Source organism: Dama dama, chromosome 10 (genome assembly GCF_033118175.1).
Source record: "Dama dama isolate Ldn47 chromosome 10, ASM3311817v1, whole genome shotgun sequence".
In the NCBI taxonomy this organism is placed as follows: domain Eukaryota; kingdom Metazoa; phylum Chordata; class Mammalia; order Artiodactyla; family Cervidae; genus Dama; species Dama dama.
In genome coordinates this window covers 14,581,629-14,604,642 of record NC_083690.1, presented here as the reverse complement: position 1 = coordinate 14,604,642, position 23,014 = coordinate 14,581,629, and the positions used below count along the sequence as shown (strand labels likewise).

Genomic DNA, 23,014 nt, shown 5'->3' with positions numbered 1-23,014 from the left:
CTTTGGAGAAATGTCTGTTTAGTTCTTTGGCCCATTTTTTGATTGGGTCATTTATTTTTCTGGAATTGAGCTGCAGGAGTTGCTTGTATATTTTTGAGATTAATCCTTTGTCTGTTTCTTCATTTGCTATTATTTTCTCCCAATCTGAGGGCTGTCTTTTCACCTTACTTATAGTTTCCTTTGTAGTGCAAAAGCTTTTAAGTTTCATTAGGTCCCATTTGTTTAGTTTTGCTTTTATTTCCAATATTCTGGGAGGTGGGTCATAGAGGATCTTGCTGTGATTTATGTCGGAGAGTGTTTTGCCTATGTTCTCCTCTAGGAGTTTTATAGTTTCTGGTCTTACATTTAGATCTTTAATCCATTTTGAGTTTATTTTTGTGTATGGTGTTAGAAAGTGTTCTAGTTTCATTCTTTTACAAGTGGTTGACCAGTTTTCCCAGCACCACTTGTTAAAGAGGTTGTCTTTTTCCCATTGTATATCCTTGCCTCCTTTGTCAAAGATAAGGTGTCCATGGGTTCGTGGATTTATCTCTGGGCTTTCTATTCTGTTCCATTGATCTATATTTCTGTCTTTGTGCCAGTACCATACTGTCTTGATGACTGTGGCTTTGTAGTAGAGTCTGAAGTCAGGCAGGTTGATTCCTCCAGTTCCATTCTTCTTTCTCAAGATTACTTTGGCTATTCGAGGTTTTTTGTATTTCCATACAAATTGTGAAATTCTTTGGTCTAGTTCTGTGAAAAATATCGTTGGTAGCTTGATAGGGATTGCATTGAATCTATAGACTGCTTTGGGTAGAATAGCCATTTTGACAATATTGATTCTTCCAATCCATGAACACGGTATGTTTCTCCATCTGTTTGTGTCCTCTTTGATTTCTTTCATCAGTGTTTTATAGTTTTCTATGTATAGATCTTTTGTTTCTTTAGGTAGATATACTCCTAAGTATTTTATTCTTTTTGTTGCAATGGTGAATGGTATTGTTTCCTTAATTTCTCTGTTTTTTCATTGTTAGTATATAGGAATGCAAGGGATTTCTGTGTGTTAATTTTATATCCTGCAACTTTACTATATTCATTGATTAGCTCTAGTAATTTTCTGGTCGAGTCTTTAGGGTTTTCTATGTAGAGGATCATGCCATCTGCAAACAGTTAAGATTTTATAGTTCCATTAATCCCTTTGTTTGACTTATAGATATTACTTTTTTAAGTTTAGTGTTTGCTATAGGGCTTCCCTGGTGGCTCAGATGGTAAAGAATCTGCCCGCAACTGAGACCTGGGTTCAATCCCTGGGTTGGAAAGAACCCCTGGAGAAGGGAATGGCTACCCAGTTCAGCATTCTTGCCTGGAGAATTCCATGGACAGAGGAGCCTGGTGAGCTACCAGTCCATGGGGTGACAAAGACGTGACTGTGTGACTTTCATAGGATTCATAATATACATCTTTAACTTATTAGTGTCCACCATTAAGTGATACTATACCACTTAACATATAACATAAGTATTTTACAATAATATGCTCCCATGTCTCTTCCTGACCTTTATGTTATTGTTTTCACATATTTCACTTTTACATATGTTGTAAAGCCCATTTTGTTGTTAATTTTGTTTAAATGGTTAACCTTTAGGAGATTTTAGGAGACACATACACGGTGTATGTATACAATGGTATACTCAGTTCAGTTCAGTCACTCAGTTGTGTCCAACTCCCTGCAACCCCATGGACTACAGCATGCCAGGCTTTCCTGTCCATCATCAACTCCTGGAGCTGGCTCAAACTCACATCCATCGAGTCGGTGATGCCATCCAACCATCTCATCCTTGTTGTCCCCTTCTGCTCCTCCCTTCAATCTTTCCCAGCATCAGCATCTTTTCCAATTAGTCAGTTCTTCACATCAGGTGGCCAAAGTACTGGAGTTTCAGCTTCAACATCAGTCCTTCCAATGAATATTCAGGGCTGATTTCCTTTAGGATTGACTTATTTGATCTCCTTGCAGTCCAAGGGACTCTCCAGAGTCTTCTCTAACACTGGAGTTAAAAAGGATCAATTCTTCTGCACTCAGCTTTCTTTATGGTCCAACTCTCATATCCATACATGACTACTGGAAAAACCATAGCTTTGATTAGGTGGGTCTTTGTTGACAAAGTAATGTCTCTGCTTTTTAATACACTGTCTAGGTTGGTCATAGCTTTTCTTCCAAGGAGCAAGTGTCTTTTAATTTCATGGCTCCAGTCACCATCTGCAGTGATTTTGGAGCCCCCAAAAATAAAGTCTGCCACTGTTTCCATTGTTTCCCCATCTATTTGCCATGAAGTGATGGGACCAGATGTTAATGATCTTAGTTTTGTGAATGTTGAGTTTTAAGCCAACTTTTTCACTCTCCTCTTTCACTTTCATCAGGAGGTTCTTTAGTTCTTCTCAGCTATAAAAAAAGAACATGTTGTCATTTGCAATAACATGGATGGATTAAGTTAGATAAGTGAAGCATCCTTTGAGAAGGATAGGTGTTAACTTTTCTCTAAATGTTTGGTAGAATTCACCTATGAAGCCATCTGGTCCTGGACTTTTATTGGGAGTTTTTAAATTACTGATTTATTTTCATTACTGGTAATTGATCTGTTCCTATTTTCTATTTCTTCCTCATACAGCCTTGAGAGATAGTACATTTCTAGGCTGTCCATTTTATTGGCATATAATTGTTTGTAGTAGTCTCTTATGACCTTTTGTAGTTCTATGATATTGGTCGTAACTTCTTTTTCACTTCTGATTTTATTGATTTGGGCCCTCTTTTTCTTGATGAGTCTGGCTAAAGATTTATCAATTTTGTTTCCTTTCAAAGAACTAATTCTTAGTGTCATTGAGCTTTTCTATTGTTTTTTAGTTTCTATCTCTGCTCATTATGATTTCTTTCCTTTTATTAACTTTGGGTTTTGTTTGTTCTTCTTTTTCTAGTTCCTTTAGGTGTAAGATTCAGTTCAGTTCACTCAGTTGTGTCCAACTCTTTGCGACCCCATGAATCACGGCAAGGTTAGGATGTGTATTTGATATTTTTCTTGTTTCTTGAAGTAAGCTTGTATCATTATGAATTTCCCTCTTAGTACTGCTTTTGCTACATCCTGTAGAGTTCGGATTGTTACGTTTTCATTTCTGTTTGTCTCCAGGTATGTTTAAATTTGTTCTTAGATCTCTGTAGTGACCCGTTTATTGTTTAGTTGTATGTTGTTTAGCCTCCACATGTTAGTGTGTTTTTTTTTCTTCCCCATTTTCCCCCCTTGTAGTTGATTTCTAGTTTCAAAGTGTTGTGGTCAGAAAAGATGTTTAATATGATTTCAATTTTCTTAAAATTACCAAGGCTGTTTTGTGTCCTAGTATGTGATCTATCCTGGAGAATGTACCATGTGTTGGAATTATATAATATTTATCTTTTTTGACTGGCTTATTTAACTTAACATAAGATCCTCAATGTTCATCCATGTACAGTGCACTGGAATTTCCTTTTTAAAGGGCTGAATAGTATTCCATGGTATGTGTATGGTTTTGTTTATCCATTCATTTATCAATGAACACTTGGGTTGCTGCCACCTACTGGCTATTGTGAATAATTCTGCTAAGCACAGTTCAGTTCAGTTGCTCAGTCGTGTCTGACTCTTTGCGATCCCATGAATTGCAGCACACCAGGCCTCCCTGTCCATCACCAACTCCCGGAGTTTACTCAAACCCATGTCCATCAAGTCAGTGATGCCATCCAACCATCTCATCCTCTGTCGTCCCCTTCTTCTCCTGCCCCCAATCCCTCCTAGCATCAGGGTCTTTTCCAATGAGTAAGCTCTTCACATGAGGTGGCCAAAGTACTGCAGTTTCAGCTTCAGCATCAGTCCTTCCAATGAACACCCAGGACTGATCTCCTTTAGGATGGACTGGTTGGATCTCCTTGCAGTCCAAGGGACTCTCAAGAGTCTTCTCCAGGAGTGGGATTGCTGGGTCATATGGCAGTTCTATTTCCAGTTTTTTAAGGAATCTCCACACTGTTCTCCATAGTGGCTGTACTAGTTTGCATTCCCACCAACAGTGTAAGAGGGTTCCCTTTTCTCCACACCCTCTCCGGCATTTATTGCTTGTAGACTTTTGGATAGCAGCCATCTTTACTGGCGTGTAATGGTACCTCGTTGAGGTTTTGATTTGCATTTCTCTGATAATGAGTGATGTTGAGCATCTTTTCATGTGTTTGTTAGCCATCTGTATGTCTTCTTTGAAGAAATGTCTGTTTAGATCTTTGACCCATTTTTTGATTGGATCATTTATTTTTCTGGAATTGAGCTGCAGGAGTTGCTTGTATATTTTTGAGATTAATCCTTTGTCTGTTTCTTCATTTGCTATTATTTTCTCCCATTCTGAAGGCTGTCTTTTCACCTTGCTTATAGTTTCTTTTGTTGTGCAAAAGCTTTTGAGTTTAATTAGGTCCCATTTGTTTATTTTTGCACTTATTTCCAATATTCTGGGAGGTGGGTCATAGAGGATCTTGCTGTGATTTATATCAGAGAGTGTTTTGCCTATGTTCTCCTCTAGGAGTTTTATAGTTTCTGGTCTTACATTTAGATCTTTAACCCATTTTGAGTTTATTTTTGTGCACTGGGATGACCCAGAGGGATGGGATAGGGAGGGAGATGGGAGGGGGGCTCAGGAGGGGGAACACATGTAAATCCATGGCTGATTCATGTCAATGTATGGCAAAAACCACTACAATATTGTAAAGTAATTAGCCTCCAACTAATAAAAATAAATGGAAAAAAAAAAGTCTTCTCCAACACCATAGTTCAAAAGCATCAATTTTTTGGTGCTCAGCTTTCTCACAGTCCAACTCTCACATCCATACATGACCACTGGAAAAACCATAGCCTTGACTAGATGGACTTTTGTTGGCAAAGTAATGTCTCTGCTTTTTAATATGCTATCTAGGTTGGTCATAACTTTCCTTCCAAGGAGTAAGCGTCTTTTAATTTCATGGCTGCAATCACCATCTGCAGTGATTTTGAAGCCCCCAAAAATAAAGTCTGACACTGTTTCCACTGTCTCCCCATCTATTTCCCATGAAGTGATGGGACCAGATGCCATGATCTTAGTTTTCTGAATGTTAAGCTTTAAGCCAACTTTTTCACTCTCCTCTTTCACTTTCATCAAGAGGCTTTTTAGTTCCTCTTCACTTTCTGCCATAAGGGTGATGTCATCTGCATATCTGAGGTAATTGATATTTCTCCTGGCAATCTTGATTCCAGCTTGTGCTTCTTCCAGCCCAGCATTTCTCATGATGTACTCTGCATATAAGTTAAATAAGCAGGGTGACAATATACAGCCTTGATGTACTCCTTTTCCTATTTGGAACCAGTCTGTTGTTCCATGTCCAGTTCTAACTGTTGCTTCCTGACCTGCATACAGGTTTCTCAAGAGGCAGGTCAGGTGGTCTGGTATTCCCATCTCTTTCAGAATTTTCCACAGTTTATTGTGATCCACTCAGTCGAAGGCTTTGGCGTAGTCAATAAAGCAGAAACAGATGTTTTTCTGGAACTCTCTTGCTTTTTCGATGATCCAGTGGATGTTGGCAATTTGATCTCTGGTTCTTCTGCCTTTTCTAAAACCAGCTTGAACATCTGGAAGTTCACAGTTCACGTATTGCTGAAGCGTGGCTTGGAGAAGTTTAAGCATTACTTTACTAGCGTGTAAGATGAGTGCAATTGTGTGGTAGTTTGAGCATTCTTTGGGATTGCCTTTCTTAGGGATTAGAATGAAAACTGACCTTTTCCAGTCCTGTGGCCACTGCTGAGTTTTCCAAATTTGCTGGCATATTGAGTGCAGCACTTTCACAGCATCATCTTTCAGGATTTGAAATAGCTCAACTGGAATTCCATCACCTCCAGTAGCTTTGTTCGTGGTGATGCTTCCTAAGGCCCACTTGACTTCACATTCCAGGATGTCTGGCTCTAGGTGAATGATCACACCATTGTGATTATCTGGGTCGTGAAGATCTTTTTTGTATAGTTCTTCTGTGTATTCTTGCCACCTCTTCTTAATATCTTCTGCTTCTGTTAGGTCCATACCATTTCTGTCCTTTATTGAACCCATCTTTGCATGAAATGTTCCCTTGGTATCTCTAATTTTCTTGAAGAGATCTCTAGTCTTTCCCATTCTTTTGTTTTCCTCTATTTCTTTGCATTGATCGCTGAGGAAGGCTTTCTTATCTCCCCTTGCTGTTCTTTGGAACTCTGCATTCAAATGGGAATATCTTTCTTTTTCTCCTTTGCTTTTCACTTCTCTTCTTTTCAGAGCTATTTGTAATGCCTCCTCAGACAACCGTTTTGCCTTTTTGTATTTCTTTTCCATGGGGATGGTCTTGATCCCTGTCTCCTGTACAATGTCACGAACCTCCGTCCATAGTTCATCAGGCTCTCTGTCTATCAGATCTAGTCCCTTAAATCTATTTCTCACTTCCACTGTATAGTCATAAGGGATTTGATTTAGGTCATACCTGAATGGTCTAGTGGTTTTTCCCTACTTTCTCCAATTTAAGTCTGAATTTGGCAAGAAGGAGTTCATGGTCTGAGCCAGGTGTGTATAAATATTTCTTTAGGATGTTGCTTTCAATTATTTTGGGTATATACCCAGAGTGGAACTGCTGGATCACAGGTAATCTATGTTTAATTTGTTTTGAAAGGACTGCCATATTTTACATAGCAGCTGCACCATTTTACATTCCCATGAATGACTGCACAAAGATCCCAATTTCTTTTCCAAATCTTTACCAGTACCTGTTATTCTGTTTTTCTGAAAGAGTACCCATCCTAGTGGGTGTAAGGTGAGATCTCATTTGATTTTGATTTGTATTTCCCTAATGATTAATGATGGCAGAGGATGAGATGGTTGGATGGCATCACCGACTCAATGGACATGAGTTTGAATGAACTCCGGGAGTTGGCAATGGACAGGGAGGCCTGGAGTGCTGCAGTCCATGGGGTCGCAAAGAGTCAAACATGACCAAGCGACTGGACGGAACTGACTGAATGATTAATGATGTTGAGCATGTTTCCATGTGTTTATTGATCAATAATATACCTTCTTTGGAGAAATGCCTGTTTCAGTTGTTTGTCCATCTTTAACTTGGGCTGTTTTTGTCTTTTGTTATTGAATTGCAGAAATTCTTGATATACCCTGTCAATGTTTGCTTTATATATTTAGAGTTTGTGATTTTTGCATGTTTGTAATCATTATATTCTTGGTGAATTGACCCTTTCCTCAACATATAAAGTCCTTCTTTATCTGTTGCAGTAGTTTTTTTTCTTTAAAAATTTAAAGTCTGTTGCATTTGATATTAGTGTAGCTACTCCTATTCTCTTGTGGTTACTGTTTGCATGGAATAACTTTTTCTGTCCTTTCACTTTAAATGTATGCATTTCCTTAGCTCTAAAGTGAGTCTCTCATAGGCGGCATCAGGTTGGATTCTCTTTTTAAATCCATTCTGTCAATCTGTGTCTTTTAATTGGGGCAATTTAATCTACTTAAATTTAATTATTGATAGGGAATTGCCATTTTATTTGCCTTCTGTATGTTTTAAACCTTTTTGTCCCTCCCTTCCATATTGTCTTCCTTTGTGTTTACACATTTTTTTTCAGTAGTGACATGTTTTGATTCCCTTCTCATTTTCTTTCGTATATATTCTCCGTGTATTTTCTTTGTGTTGTATAAAACACACTGTGGTTACATTTAACATTCTAAGGTTTTAAAAATAGTGATTACATTTAACATCCTAAAAGGTTATAAAAATCCATTTAAACTGAGAACTATTAAACTTTTCTCACATGCAAAATTCTACTCCTTTACAGCTCCTCTATACCCACCTGTTGATGTCACAAATTACATCATTATTTGTTATGTACCTACTAATATAGACTTAGAGTTATTTTTAATGCTTTTCTCTTTTAAATTGTATTATGAATGAATAAAAATCAGAGTTAAGATCGAAAATGACAATATTACAGGTTTTTACTTGTCCATATACCAATATTTACCTTCACTAGAGAACCTTATTTTTCATAGGACTTTGAGTTACTGTCCATCATCCTTTCATTGCAACTTGAAGGAGTCCTTTAAGCATTTTTGTAAGGTTGGTCTAGTGGTGATAGCTCTTTTAGTTTTTGTTTATCTGGGAATGTCTTAATTTCTTCCTCCTTTTTGATGGACACTTTGTTGTATATGGAATTTTCAGCGGACTTTTTTTTTCTTTCAGCACTTTTTCATTTTCTCGCAGCTTTATTGAGGTATAATCAACTGTATATATGTATGGTATATTTGATACGTCTACATATTTTGAAAGGATAATCATAGTCAAGCTAATTAACACATTCATTATCTAACAAACTGACCTTTTTTTTTTTGAAATGTGATAAAATATTTAAGATCTACTTTTAGCAAATTTCAATATAATGCAGTATTGTTAACGGTTTTCACCATGCTCTACATTAGATCCCCAGAACTTATTCATCTCATACTTGCTGGTCTGTTCTCTTTGACCACTATCTTGCCATTCCTCCCCCACTCCTGTACCTGATTGTCATCACTACTCTCTGTTTCTGTAAGGTTGGCCTTAGTATCACATATTAAGGGATATCGTCTATAGTATTTGTCTTTTTCTGTCTGACTTATTTCACTTAGTATAATGCTTTCAAATTTTATCCATTTAGTTGCAAATGACAGTATTTCCTTCTTTTATAAGAGTGAATAATATTCCTGTGTGTGTGTGTGTATCACATTTTCTTTATCTGTTCATATGTAGATGGACATGTAGGTTGTTTCTGTATCTTGGCTACTATAAATAATACTTCAGTGAACGTGAAAGTGAAGAGATCTCTTTGAGATCCTGATTTCATTTTCTCTGGATATGCATCAAGAAGTGGGATGACCATATCACATGGTGGTTCTATTTTTAACTTTTTGAGGAACCTCCCTACTGTTTTCCATAAAAACTGAACTAATTTACATTTCCACTAACAGTGCACAATAGTTCCCTTTTCTCCACATCCTCTTCACCACTTGTTATCTTTTGTCTTTTTTTTTTTAATTAAAAATTTGTTCTTTTAATCTTTGGCTGCACTTAATGGCATGTTGGATCTTAGTTCCCCAACCAGGGATCCAACCTGCATCCCCTGCATTGAAAGCACAGAGTCTTAACCACTGGACCACCTGGGAATTCTCTCTCTTGTCTTTTTGATGAGAGCTATCCTAATAAGTGTGAGTTAAGATCTCACTGTAGTTTTGATTTACATTTCCCTGATAATTAGTGATGTTGAGCATCTTTTCACATACCTGTTGGCCATTTGTACAGGTATACCTCAGAGATATTGCAGGTTCAGTTGCAGACCACTTCTAAGTAAGTAGAGTGCATCACATGGATTTTTTAGTTTCCCAGTGCGTATAAAAGTTCTGTTTATGCTATACTGTAGTCTGTGTACAATGGCATTATGTTTAAAAAACAATGTACATAAAACTTTAAAAACATTTATTGCCAAAAAAATGCTAATCATTGAGCCTTCAGCAAGTCATAGTATAAATTCAAAGATCACAAATAATAATAATGAAAAAGTTTATATTATTTTGAGAGTTGCCAAAATGTGACACAGAGACTCAAAAATAGTAAATGCTATTGGGAAAATGGCACTCCAGTAGACTTGCTTGCACTCCAATAGACTTGTTTGACAAAGGGTTGCCACAAATATTCATTTGTAAAAAAAAAAAAAAAAAATGCAGTATCTGTGAAGTGCAATAAAGTGAAGCACAATAAAACAAAGTCTGATTATATGTCTTCTTTGGAAAAAATGTCTTCATATCCTTTGCCCATTATTAGATGGGTTATTTGTTTTTTACTTTGCTGTTGAGTTGTATGATTTGTATATTAACTTATCAGATATATAGTTTGTGAATATTTTCTGTTCTGTTGTGCTGCCTTTTCATGTTTTTTGTTTCCTTTGCTGTGCAGAGAATTTTTAGTTTGATAGAGTTCCCTTTTTTCTTTTCTGCTTTTGTTATGCTTTTGGTACATCCAAAGTCCTTGCCAAGACCCATGTTAAGGAGATTTTCCTCTACGTGTTCTTCTTGGAGTTTTATTGTTTAAAGACTTACATTTAAGGCTTTAATCCATTTTGCATTAATTTTTGTGTGTGTTGTCAGATGAGGTGAGGGTCCAGTTTCTTTCTTTTGCATGTGGATGTTGCAATACATGGTCTTGAAGAGACTGTCTTTTTCCCATTGTATGCTCTTGGCTCCTTTGTCATACACTGGTTGACCATATATGTGTGGGTTTATTTCTGGGCCTTCTCTTCTGTTCCATTGATCTATGTGTTTCTGTGGGTTCTTTATTTTTTTTTTTTTTTGCTGTATCATGCAGCTGTGGGATCTCAGTCGCTTGCCTGGGGACAGAACCTGGGCTGCAGCAGTGAAAGCCCAGCATCCTAGCCACTAGGCCACCAGGGAACTCCCTTATGTGTCTGTTTTTATGCCAACACCATACTGTTTGGATCCCTATAGCTTTGGAGGATACTTTGAAAACAGGAAATGTGATGACACTAGCTTTTTGCTTCTTTCTCAAAATTGTTTTGGCTGGTTGGGGGTCCTTTGTAGTTCTATACAAATTTTAGGATTGTTTGTTTTATTTCTGTGAAAAAATGTCATTGCAGTTTTGATAGGAATTGTATCTGTAGATTGCTTTGGGTAGTATAGACATTTTAACAATATTAATTCTTGCAGTCCATGAACATGGAATTTCTTTCCATTTATTTGTGTCTTTCATCAGTGTCTTACAGCTTTCAGTAAACAAGTCTCTCACCTCCTTGGTTAAGTTTATACTGAAGTATTTTATTCTTTTTGATGCAATTCTAAACATTATTTCCTGAATTTCTCAGAGTTCATTATTAGTGTACAGAAATGCAACTTATTTTTGTATATTAATTTTATATCCTGCAACTTTACTGAATGTAACAGGTTTTTGGTGGAGTCTTTAGGGTTTTTCTATGTAACATGTCATCTTCAAATAGTGATAGCTATACTTCTTCCTTTGTAATTTAGATGACTTTTATTTCTTCTTCTTGCCTAATTGTTCTGGCTAGGACTTCCAGTGCTATGTTGAACAAGTGCTAAGAGTGGGCAACTTATTGCTCTTTTATTTTGACATGTGCATACTGTTATATTTATTTATGGCTGTTCTGGGTCTTGCTGCACATGGGTTTTCTCTAGCTGCATAGAGTGAGGGCCACTCTCTAGTTGTGGTATGTGGGCTTCTCACTGTGGTGGCTTGTCTTGTTGTGAAGCACAGGCTCTAGGTATACACGCTTCCGTAGTTGCAGCACATGGGCTCAGTAGTTGCGACTTGGGCTCTAGGGTGCACAGGTTTCCGTAGTTGTGGCAAAGGGGCTCATTGGTTGTGGCTGAGGGTCCCAGAGTGTGCAGACTTTGGTAGTTGTGGTGCATGGGCTTACTTGCTCCGAGGCATGTGGGATCTTCCTGGATCAGGGATTGAATCTATGTTCCCTGCTTTGGCAGGCAGATTCTTAGCCACTAGGATGGCTACTTAGCCACTTAGATTTCCTGAGCCACTAGGGGAAGTCCTTGCTCCTCATTTTAAAGGAAAGGCTTTCAGTTTTTCCTTCTTGTTGAGTCAATTTTTGGTAGTTTGTATCTTTCAAGGAATTTGTCTATTTTATCTAAGTTAACTGGCATGCAGTTGTTCATGGGATTCCTGTGTAATTCTGTTTCTTTTTAAGCTTATCTTTTTCCACCTCATAGAAAAGAATAAGGGCAAATAAATCAAGTATTAGTAAACAACTGTTAATATTTTGTTATATGGCTATAGAATTACTAAAGAAATAAAATATAGAAAGAATTAAAACATTCGATATTAATTGAAGCTTACTCGACATTATTTGCAATCTTATTCCTCTTTTCCGGAAGTATCTTGAATCTTGGTTTTGACATGAATCCATATTTTTATACTTTATATACAAGAGTGAACAGCACTGTTGATTTAAAATGTTACTTGAATTACGTAGGCTTCATTCTGCACTCATCAACACCTTGAGCTTCTTTCACGTTGATACATTAGATATAGTTCATTTATGTAAATTGCTGCTTATTTGCAAAATGAAAGACATGCAAGTTGTTTTCGATGCTTGCTTTGTGAATGAGGCTTTCATGTTAATTCTTGCCTGTGACTGCCTGTGTGCCTGTGTTTCTCAGGGATGAGTATCAAACAGTTGAGCTGCTGAGTCACAGGATTTGTATCTTCAACTTTACTAGATATCATAAAATCATTCTGTAGCTCCTAGGGTTTTGGATATGCTCAAGTGGCTCCACCCAAGTGGTACAGTGGTAAAAAAATCCTTCCTGCCAGCGCAGGAGACACACCTTTGATCCCTGGGTCAGAAGATCCCCTGGAGGAGGAAATGGCAACGCGTGGCCCCACAGTGGGCTTCACTTAAGATACCCGTCCTGTAACCCATGTTCTGATTGGAGTTTACCTAGTACAAGCTGTTAACCATCCGTGTGAGCAGCTAGCTACTTTGTAAAATGTGTGAGATTGAGGAGACTTGAGACACACCCAGTTGGGGTGAAAAGGACATTAGCTAAATCTGCTATCATCAATCGATTTCATCATGTATCTGAACAAAGATGTTGGATTGTGTGTACCAAGTGTACAGAAATGGTCTGGGTTCTGGGATGTTAGAAGCTTGGTCTCAAATCCACATTCTGCTTTCTAATTCCAGGCAAGACATTCCCCTTCTCTGTCTTAAATTGCCACGTCTATTAAATGGGGACAGGAAGAGTTCCTCGCTCTTAGGCTTATGGTTAAATGAGGTTATAACACAAAGTGTTTGGCACAGGGTCTGGCATCTAGCTGCCTTTAATACATTTGCTGCTATTTCTATTAACCTGTCTCTCAACTGCATTCCTGTGCCCTGGTGCTGTGTACTGGGGCGTGGGGAGAAGGGTGAGGACATTTATTGGGGTTAGAGCCCACAGGGCCATTGTCAGCAGCGTCCTCCTTGAATGATCGGTTGCATAGCTGTATCCACAAGGGGGTAGTCAGATAGCTGACGAGTGGCCTTGCTTTTTGTCTAAGTATACACTGTATGTTTAATTGTAATAAGCTGTCATAAAAATTAGCAGAAAAGACAGCCAGGATGTCCAGATGTGTTTCTTTCTGAATCCATCAGAAAGGGAAGCTATTTGTGGAAGGAGCAATGAAGGAATGGTCGTTAGATGACTTGGGATTATGTGACACAGAAAGTTGTTGGTGACATGTAGTTTGCATCTTCCTGAAACTGGTCTTCCCTGGACTCAGTGGAGGAGCTGTCATTCATCTCCAGCCATCACATGTGTGGGTGTGTCTGTTTACAAAGGCTTGGGTGGTCGCCTTGATTCGAGAGCAAGTGTGCCGCAGAGGATTGTAGAGGTGCTAACTGGTGACTGTGTCCACACTCTGCAAGGCTTCTGGAGGCCTGTACTTCCCAAAGAAAAGGGCGTTATCTCCAGAGGAGTCTTCAGCCCTTTGGGGTCTGGGAACCTTAAAAGCCCAGCTGTCAACCCTTCCAGACTTGTTTCTCAGCACTAGGTTTCCCCCTCTCCCTTTCAGCATTTCTTGACCCCTGTCAGCATTTCTTGACCAGACTCTGTCCTGCAGCCAGACTTTGGTATCCAGCCCTCCACCTGGCACAGGGCAGGGCCTCAGCCAAAATCTCTTTAACTCTGACTTCGCCCCAGTGGTCTTCTCTGTTTGGACTGTCCTTCACACGTCCTAACACATCTCTTCCCTAAAGCTCTCAGCTCTGTCCCTTGCTCACTCCTGGGAATGCCTGGGGCACTTTCTCGGTCCCCTCAGACATGGTTTTCTCTCCCTGAGGGCAGGATCCTGGCTGGCAACATGTGATGTTACAAGTGTCTTAGACCCTTGGAAGCATCATCTACTTACTGGGCCACTGAGGCAGATCTCTTGGTCCCTAAAAGGTCACAGATAATGAAATTTCATTGTATGCAAGTATCCAGTGATCTTTCTTTTCTCCCTCTCTGAGGGTGGTAAAATACCCGCTTTCATAATAAGATATTGATATGAAAGTGTTGGTTGTCAATGAAGTTGTACCCATTACTGTTTTATTTCATCAAAACAGAGGGAAATATAATACTGTTCTCAAAACTATATTTTAACCATGGGCTTCTGGGTTGAAAATCAGATTACATCTTTCTCAAAGAAACTGAATTCTAAAGACCATTTCTTTTGGCCTATAAAAACACCTCATATAAGTAGTTGCTTTTGAATCGAGGCTGAACTGAAGGATTGCCCGGGTCTTTCAGGAATCCTGTCGGTGGCTTATTTATTAGTGTCAAAGTGAGAGCCAGCTTTCTGCAGGCATGTGTGTGCATTCATCCCTGGGCACCATGGCCTTCGCCTCATTCGGGATTTCCTTATGACTGTGGGAGAATGAACACAGTTTTGGTGTAAATCTTGGTATGGTCAAGTTCAGGTGCTACCTGTTTCTATTTGGACCTGGGGCAAGGGTGCACTGCATGCATGATTCACCTAAGCTGCCTCAGCGCGCCCGCTGGTTGGCCTGGTGACTTGGCTGTAAAGCTTGTTCTGGACATGGGGTCTCCCCCGGCCTCCCTGCCCCCGCCCTGCAGCTCCCCTGACCCACAGCATGTGGTTTTTCCTCTGCACAGCAAAAGTCATAGTACATCAAAATGTTTTTTCTTTATTTGAGACACAAAAATGCAAAATTGCTGAGATATCAAACATTTCCCGATCAGCTACAATACGGCCACTATGTACAAAAGATCAGATGATAAATGTGCACACATATAAAAATACAGTATGCATTACCTATGTACAGTACATGTGCAAAATGTATGGCATTCAAACATGATATGGAATTGATTTCAGGGGTGCAAACAGCAAATACAAAGGCATCATGGTTTTTCATTTAAAAAACAACATAAAGGCAATACATGAATGGACCCCCGATTGCCATCATTTTTTGTTTATTCAACTAGTGCTTTGATAAGCAGGGCTCTGTAGATTGGTATCTTTCTCCTTTTTTTTCATAGAGTGAGATGCTAAGACATAATGTGACAATGAAAATAAGAAGAGAAACACCTATCTCATTGCATTTCTATTGCAAGCAAGAAAACAAGAGAACGAATTTGTATGTAGAAAGGAAAAAACTCTGTATTACTGCTAAATATGTATTATTCTTAACCCAACAAAACAAATCTATACTATTTTACATGAAAACAATAGAGGAATATCTACATCTTTGTGAAAATTATAACCTTAAATGGATAATACCTTTTTGGGACTGATTTTTGAGAGCTCATTAGTCTCAAATTTTAAATAAAAAGTGCCTTCTTTTGGCAAATACTTGGCAATGCCTTTGGTTCCTTTAAAGCAAGTTTGCATTACTAGTAGTTACTCGAGATTAAGTACTTTTGGTAGCAACTAAACCCTTTCCTAAATACTTCCTCCTCCTAAGTCAGCAAGTGTCCTTACAGCATGATGTGGAGAGGTAATCGTTACGAGTCCCGGTGATTCTAGAACTTGGTTAAAGCTTTGTCCTAGTGGTTGGCACAGAGCTCTGTTAAAACAACATGACAACTGCGTCGAGATCGCCAATGACATGATGTACTTGATTCCAGACAGCACCCTGCAGATCTGAGATTGCCACCCTGCTACCACAGGGTCGTGACATTTTCTGATGTGATTTACAGAGCAACGTGTTTGCGTGGAGGGGAAGAGCTCGTTTGTAAACATGTGCAGCTTTTTGAATTACAGGCCTCGAATCTGAGAGTTCAGGTAGAGACCCTTTGTAATGATGCATTTCCTCAAATACTGCAAGAAAGGGCGAATGGGGACAGACGGAGACCTGCTTATTGCCATGCAGTCACTTCACAAATAAAAACGTAGCCCAGAAAGATCACTGAAGGAGCAAGTTATCAAAGGTTTGAACCAAGAAAAAGAATGACAACATCTTAGTTGTCATTTTCCAGTTTTGACCGAAACCACGTACAAGATGAGCGAAAACGCAGTGAGGCTGCTCTCCAGATACACACGTCCACACGTGTGAGCCGTTTCCTGGCGGCCCTGACCTTCCAGTTAGTGTTCTCTGAGAGTGTGGGCTGACTGTGCGGCCTCCAGGCTGGGGTCACGTTGCCTGGTGCCCTGCTCTGGTGCCGGCGGTCAGGACTGACGTCTGCAGTGACGGCTGGTGACCTGCGGGGCAGTGCTTGTGGAGCTGCGCGGCCCCGGGGGCTCTGCTGAGGGATGCTGACAGCCGGTCTCTGGGAAGCTCTCGAAGCGGCCCCCGCTGCCGCTGCACACCCTCCACCTGACTCCTGGCGGGGCCGCCGGACGCGCCCAGACACGTGTGTGAGTGAGGGGTGCGAACCCAGCCAAAGGCTGTTTCTGGACAGTAACTAGGTGGTCCGGCCCTGGTGGGACAGCTCTTTTGCCAGCTGTGGTGGCCAGGTTCAGCCCGGGATCCTGAAAGGGACTCTGGAGACAGCTTGTATGGCTAGAATGACCTGGGGTGGAGGAAGCCCGAGTCAGCTTTGGTGACCAAATAGGTGACATGACACACTCCTCATCGGTTGTCACTCGGCGTCCACTGACCTCACAGCTCATGACGGCGTCTCTATGGGCGGCAACTGGGGGGACCACACCATGTTGCCTTCACCACGATTCTGAGACTGCACGTCCATGAATCACAGAACCATGAAGTTTGTAAAATGGAGATTTAAATAAGATCTCTTTAGTGCCATAAAAACATTCATATAAAACACAAACAAACAGTATCTGAGCATGAAGGTGCATGAACTCAGACTGCATCTGTGTGCAAATATGTGGCAGATACTATACAGTAGATTGCACATTTCAGGAAAAGCACTGGGATATGAAGCACACAGTGTCCTCTAATTTTCTAGTACATGCTTTGCTGAAATGTACAAGATGACCACACATGCCTGGACTCGCCAAGGCTCCACAGCATCTTCGGCGTAACTTTCTGTTCCTCCCATCCTTAATGACGTGACCTGGCACCTATATACACTAGCAAGGTAAGCTTGATACTACGGTGTTTCAGGAATATTTAGGAAATAAGACTGGATGTGAGATAGTGTTTCTAGAAGGCGGCTGTCTGCTGGGCAGTATGGTACTTTGCAGGCTGGTACACAACAGCACCACCGCCTCCCCCCAACTACACACACGCCAGGAGGGGAGGGCAGGCGGCAGCCGCGAGCGTCAGTAACTGGACACTCCTTGCTGCCTTCAGGGGAGATGCTGCTGCGTGAAGGTGAAGTGGGCACTTCAGCGATTCATCATCAAGAGAGAGCAGGCTATATATAAGATGGCATTCAGTGCAGTGTGTGTCTTTGGAGAGCAGCCTTCCTGTGGCGTGTTTCAAACCTATCTTAGCAATAAGGGGAGCTGAGGGCTAAAGAACAATCTACATACTCAGTGCAGGATGACGGAGATACAAAGTCAAGTCAACAAGAGCCAATACCACCAGCTGTTTAGTTGCCTCCTACAGGCCCACTGATACCTGCTGCTAATTTAGTAACATATTTCAGTCTGAATGAATATGATGCTCAGAGTCTAAGTGTGGGCCAGACAAGCCCTGGACAAAAGCTGAGGGCCCAGACCTCCCCTAAGAAAAGCACATTCCCAAGTCAGTAGCCCCGGCCCTGGAGACGGGCCCTCTGAGGAACCTACTCACGCCCAGGATGCTGACCGTCCCGCTGGGCTCGGTCAGAAGGTGGCGCTCTGGTCGATGGTTACAATTTCCCACTTGTTGGATGACCAATCTCTAGGCACTGGAAAGACCTACTACAGACCACACCGTGCCTGACCGCCTCTGCCCGAACCATCCAGAAGCACTTTCCAGTTGGGAGGGCTTTCAACTGAGGGCTCCAGGGTGCTGGGCAACTGAACACTGGAAAATGGACTTTTCTTACAGAGTAAAATCCACAAACTGAAATAAAAATATAAAGTAAGATCAGTTCTTAGGCAAAACACAAGACCTAGAAATGATTTACAGACTCTTTCCAAGTAATGGGTCAGGCTGCCCGTCACTGTGGGAACATTCACCATTTACTGACCCACAGAAAACCTGACTGTAGGGTTTACCCAAGGTGAGGTGAGAGCACAATGCTCTTATTTAGTAAAAGTCTCCACACTTTTAAGTAGGTTTCAGGTGGGGTTTTTTTTTTTTCAGTTATTTTATATTTTGTCATATACTTAAATGACTAGCAATTGACTGAAATAATTTTGGAAATCCTGTGATAGTTGGCATTTTAGAAAACAAACTATCCTACTCAACAAATATGACTTTTTCAATATAAAAAAACTACTAATAAAACCTCCAGTTTCTCAACCTTCAGCTTGATGATACAGTGAGAGCTCAGGTATGACATCCAGTTACAAGCCTTGGAAACGGTAACCAGGGATCAGTGACAGAGAAGAGGACGGCCAGGGCTGGGTCTGCCGGCCGACCTGGCGACACCGCGTCCCCGTAACCGTTCTGGGAATGTCCTAGGGGGATGACAGACTGCTGCCTTGCCTTCTCTTGGCAGCTCACCAGCTCAGAAAGATATTTCATGCCAAAGCCTTTTCTTGGTTCTTTGAGATGGGCCTGGTTACCTGAAAGTTAGCAATTCCTTAAATATGGAAATACATGTGGCTCAAGTACTCTAGAAATATTCGAGTTATTAAAACAAGTAGGACCACTGGGTATCCAATTCCTCACTCCAACGTAGGCTGTACAAATCACAATGTCAGAGTATACATACAAGTGTCTAATATACACATTAAAATCAATGTAATCAACCCGGAGGGCTGCTAATAGACTTTTCAGTGTTATCAATACACCTGGACTTCTTAGAGTGGATTGTTTACGACAGTATTTTGTAGACATTGTCTGGTTATGGTGAAAGATCTCCCATTTCAATTTAAGTCTGGAGATCTGAAGTAAGATTCCCCCAAATCACAAAATAAACTAGAACAGACAAAAAAATTACATTGGTTTCTGAATGGAACCAAAAGTCTTCAGCGGGAAGCTGTCACTGAACTGGCTGGTGCTGGCCACTGCCCTAGACCCTGGCTGCATCTTGGGCTGGGCTCAGGCCATTTCTAGGAGATACCCTGTGCAGTGATCGCTCACCTCCTTTCTTTTTGAGTGGAGCTGTCTGCCTTTTATTTAAGGTCTTAAAGTGACCACAGAGGTTTAACTGTAGCTGATGACCAGAGGCCCTCGTGTTGCCACCCTGCAAACCTTACTCTTCTTCGCATTTTTAATCTAAAGGTACCTTTCGTTCTTTACTGAAGTCTGGAGAAACAGATGAGTCTTCTTGGAGTAGTGTTTTTTTCAGAAGGCTCTGTGCTATATTAAATCACAGGCATTCACTGCTAGATGCAATGAAATGTTTTCAAACTTGGTTTCCAGCCTCTGACCGTCCATCCCATCTTTCTGTGACAACATATTATAATTGCAATGATGCAACTCTGGATCTGTCTCTAAAATCTGACCTTTTCGAAACATCGTCGTCTTTTTCAAACCTCATGAGCTCTGAGACGAGAAATCTGTGCTGTTAGTCCCACGGCAGCGGCAGGTCCTGTGGGTCTAGGAAGTCGGCAGAGAACATGCTGGGAGTGGTGGCGCTGAGCGGTGTGAGTCCTGATGACGTGCCGGGCATGGTAATGTCCAACCACTCCATGTTGTCCAAGTTTGAGTCAGAGAGGTCAAGGGACAGGCAGGGCGTGCTTGCAGCAAACTGGGCCTCGGCCGTTTCCATGGGCGAGTGCGAGGGGTCCAGCACGCCCGAGTGGCTCAGCAGGTCGTTCTGGAGGTCCTCGATCAGGGAGAAGGGCTCTCTGTCCTCGCTGCCGCTTTGCAGGGGAGTGACTTCATTAGCTGAAGGTAGGGTTCCATCCAGGAAGGCTTCGAGTTGGTTCTCTAAGCTGGCAGATAGACTGCTCATAGGTTCTAAGGATATGGGTGGTGCCATTTGGACCTGCGGTGGTGGCCGGGACACCACCGTGCTGACCGGCATTGTGGTGATGCTAGCTGTCACTGGTCTCATTTTGGAGATAGGAGAAGGTTCTTCTTTTATAGGAAGGGAAATCTCTGTGTAAAATAATTCAAGTAATTAGCAATGATTTCATACTATTTCAACATTTCTGTTAATTACTAGGGCACTTATCTTCTCTTTGTGCAGTGACTTATACATGGTCCCTTTTAGAGTTAGGAAGAGGCTGCTGTTGGTCAGGTGAGCCCTTGATAAGCGTTGAGGTGATTATGGTGATGGATTATGTCGTTAGATATAAACATGTACGCTGAAAGCATTCTGACGTGCTTTCAGTTCTTTCAGTAAGAGTAAGCATTAGTAGCGGTCTCTACCTGCAAGGGGGAGTTGATGGCTTTAGATGATTTGACTTTTGGGTCCTTATTCTTAGTCATTGCAGGCTGAGGACAGCCTCCTGTCTCCTCCCATAGCTCGAGTCAGCTATCAGCAGATACCACCCTTACAGTGAATGTCAAAGTGGATACCCCAAGTTTGTGCAGGCATGAGGTACAGCCTTCCTGTTAGGAAAGATCTAATTATATTCTTTTCTCTTTTTTATTATAGTTGAACTGTATGCCCAATTTAGCCATTTACATTCTATATAAAGTTGTTAAAAGATATGATGTTCTCCTATGTCATTTCTGAGTTAAAGCAAACACATCATCTCCAAGAGACAGTGGATTACTTATTTTTTCTTTTTTGTTTTCTGAGTTTAATCAAATCCTTAAGATTTTATACAGTGTTTTAGGAAGCACTAGTTACTTGTTATTTCTTGTCAGATCAAGTAGCAAATTAATCGACCTTCTGCTCTAGATACCAGTGTTCACTTGTCTATATACATTTGAATGAAGTATCTTTTTTAATTTTCTTATGAGTATTTGATTGGTTTCATTTATATGCAAATTCACTAGGTAACATGGATTAATAATCACTCTTACAACTAAATGATTGGGATGCATAAACGAGAGAAAGAACTATAATTTGATTCCTGTATGTGAATTGTCAACTGTGTGTATTGTGTATATTTTTAGGATAGTTATGTTGCGTTTCACTATCTGTTGTCAGCTCTAGAATTGTTTTGAAAGCTGAAAGTGCAACCTAAGTAATTAGTTTTACCATCAATGATTTAAATCTCTGTTCTCATTATCACTAGTATTAACATATACTAACATAAAATAATATACTCATTGATACTTTGTCATAAAAAATTATCCCTTTTAGAAAATAACTCAATTGTGACTGTCATACTTTAGTTTCCAAGTTTAGGCTGTAAACATTGTTTTTTTAATCATTTCAAGAAATCTTTATTTTAACCAGATTTGGCAAAAAGCATTTTATTCTTTTTTTAACCTTAGGTTCAGTTATGGAATATCTATTTCTTTAATTTTTATCATGAGTTTCAATTATTTTGCAAGGCCAACATAGTTCTTAGCAAAAAAGTGCTATAGCACATACAGATCTGTAGTCAAATATCAAGAATTTTCTGTTATGTCAAACATTATGACAAAATTATTAACCTCAAAATTAAATAGAACCTCCTATGAATGGAGAAATTTTGATCACAATTTTAAGATCTGAATAAAATTCCTTCATCAAGGTAATTTGCAAATACTTTAGAAATATTCCAAAATAGTTTTGAAATACTGACTTTATACTTATTTTTAGAGATATGTAAGTTTAGGCAGAGAGATCCTTGAATTTTTTTTTTTTTTTTTTTTGTGGTTAACATTCCCTTATTCCTACGTAAGATGACAAGACTGTAAAAAATCTAACGTGTTCAATCATGTGTAAAAGTGCTTTGCCTTTGAATTTTAATAAAGCTACTTGGGCCCAAGCTAGGTAACTTGGTTTTTTAAAAAATTTTATTTATTTTAATTGGAGGCTAATTACTTTACAATATTGTGGTGGTTTCTGCCATACATCGACATGAATCAGCAATGGGCATACATGTGTCCCCCATCCTGAGCCCCCTCCCACCTCCCTCCCCACCCCATCCCTCTGGGTTGTCCCAGAGCAGCAGCTTTGATTGCCCTGCTTCATGCATCGAACTTGCACTGGTCATCTGTTTTACGTATGCTAATATACATGTTTCAGGGTAACTTGGTTTTTGCAAAATAACACACAAATTGGAATGTTTTTATCCCATCACAACAATACACACTTGGAGCAAGTTTTGAAGTTTTTCAATGTGGAATTTAAACATGGTTCTACTGTGCTGTTTTGAGATGGCCTATCTTTTTCAACAGGTATATATCTATTGTCAAATTGATTATATTACTGTGTTATACTGAAACAATGGCTTCTCCATCTTAATAGTCTAAATTGAATGGATTTAAAAGAATAAAGTGAGGTAGAATTAGAATAATATGTTTCTCAGTACTTAAGAGATGTGTGGTGGACTCTAGAGAAAAACTGCTACAGACTCATGGTAAGACTCTCCAGGGAGCTGATGTGACCTTGACCTACCTCCGCTTTTAATGAGGATGTCAAAGAGGTCATCCATCTGCTGACTGTGTGCATTGGAAATCTACAACAAAGGAGAACATATGTTAGCTTTCTTTTGTACAAACCTGGGAGCATTAGACAGCTGGGAGCACTAGCAACCTTACAGAACATCCACTCTAACCTATCCTTCGATAATTCTGAAACTCTGAGGTCTCCTGAGACATGAAGCCCCGCCCTACGTGGCACAGCTGGTTAGTTAATAGAGTGAGAATGGGGTGAACACCCAGTTCAGATGACTTATACACTTACATTCTATCACTGTTTGCATTTTGAGCGGCTTCTAACACTTTCTTCTAAAAATGTCTTCATTCATTTGCATTTATGTAAAAATATATGTTTTAAAGGTTTCCAGCTCTACTGAGAACTACCT

General features: G+C 40.1%; 1 protein-coding gene and 1 long non-coding RNA gene across 13 annotated transcripts in view; one reads left to right on the top strand and one right to left on the bottom strand.

Moving 5' to 3' along the window:
- LOC133063465 (uncharacterized) overlaps positions 1 to 23,014 on the top strand; it is a 75,142-nt gene that overhangs the window by 15,322 nt on the left and 36,806 nt on the right. The gene's annotated exons all lie outside the window — the stretch shown is intronic.
- MRTFB (myocardin related transcription factor B) overlaps positions 14,761 to 23,014 on the bottom strand; it is a 219,214-nt gene continuing 210,960 nt past the window's right edge. For all 8 annotated transcript variants that reach the window (XM_061152870.1, XM_061152869.1, XM_061152867.1 and 5 more), the window contains 2 exons: positions 22,606 to 22,666; positions 14,761 to 20,201 (listed from right to left, as the gene is read on the bottom strand). In XM_061152870.1, coding sequence (XP_061008853.1) covers positions 19,666 to 20,201; positions 22,606 to 22,666 — 597 coding nt within the window. In that variant the 3' untranslated portion in view covers positions 14,761 to 19,665. The remainder of the gene's footprint in view (positions 20,202 to 22,605; positions 22,667 to 23,014) is intronic.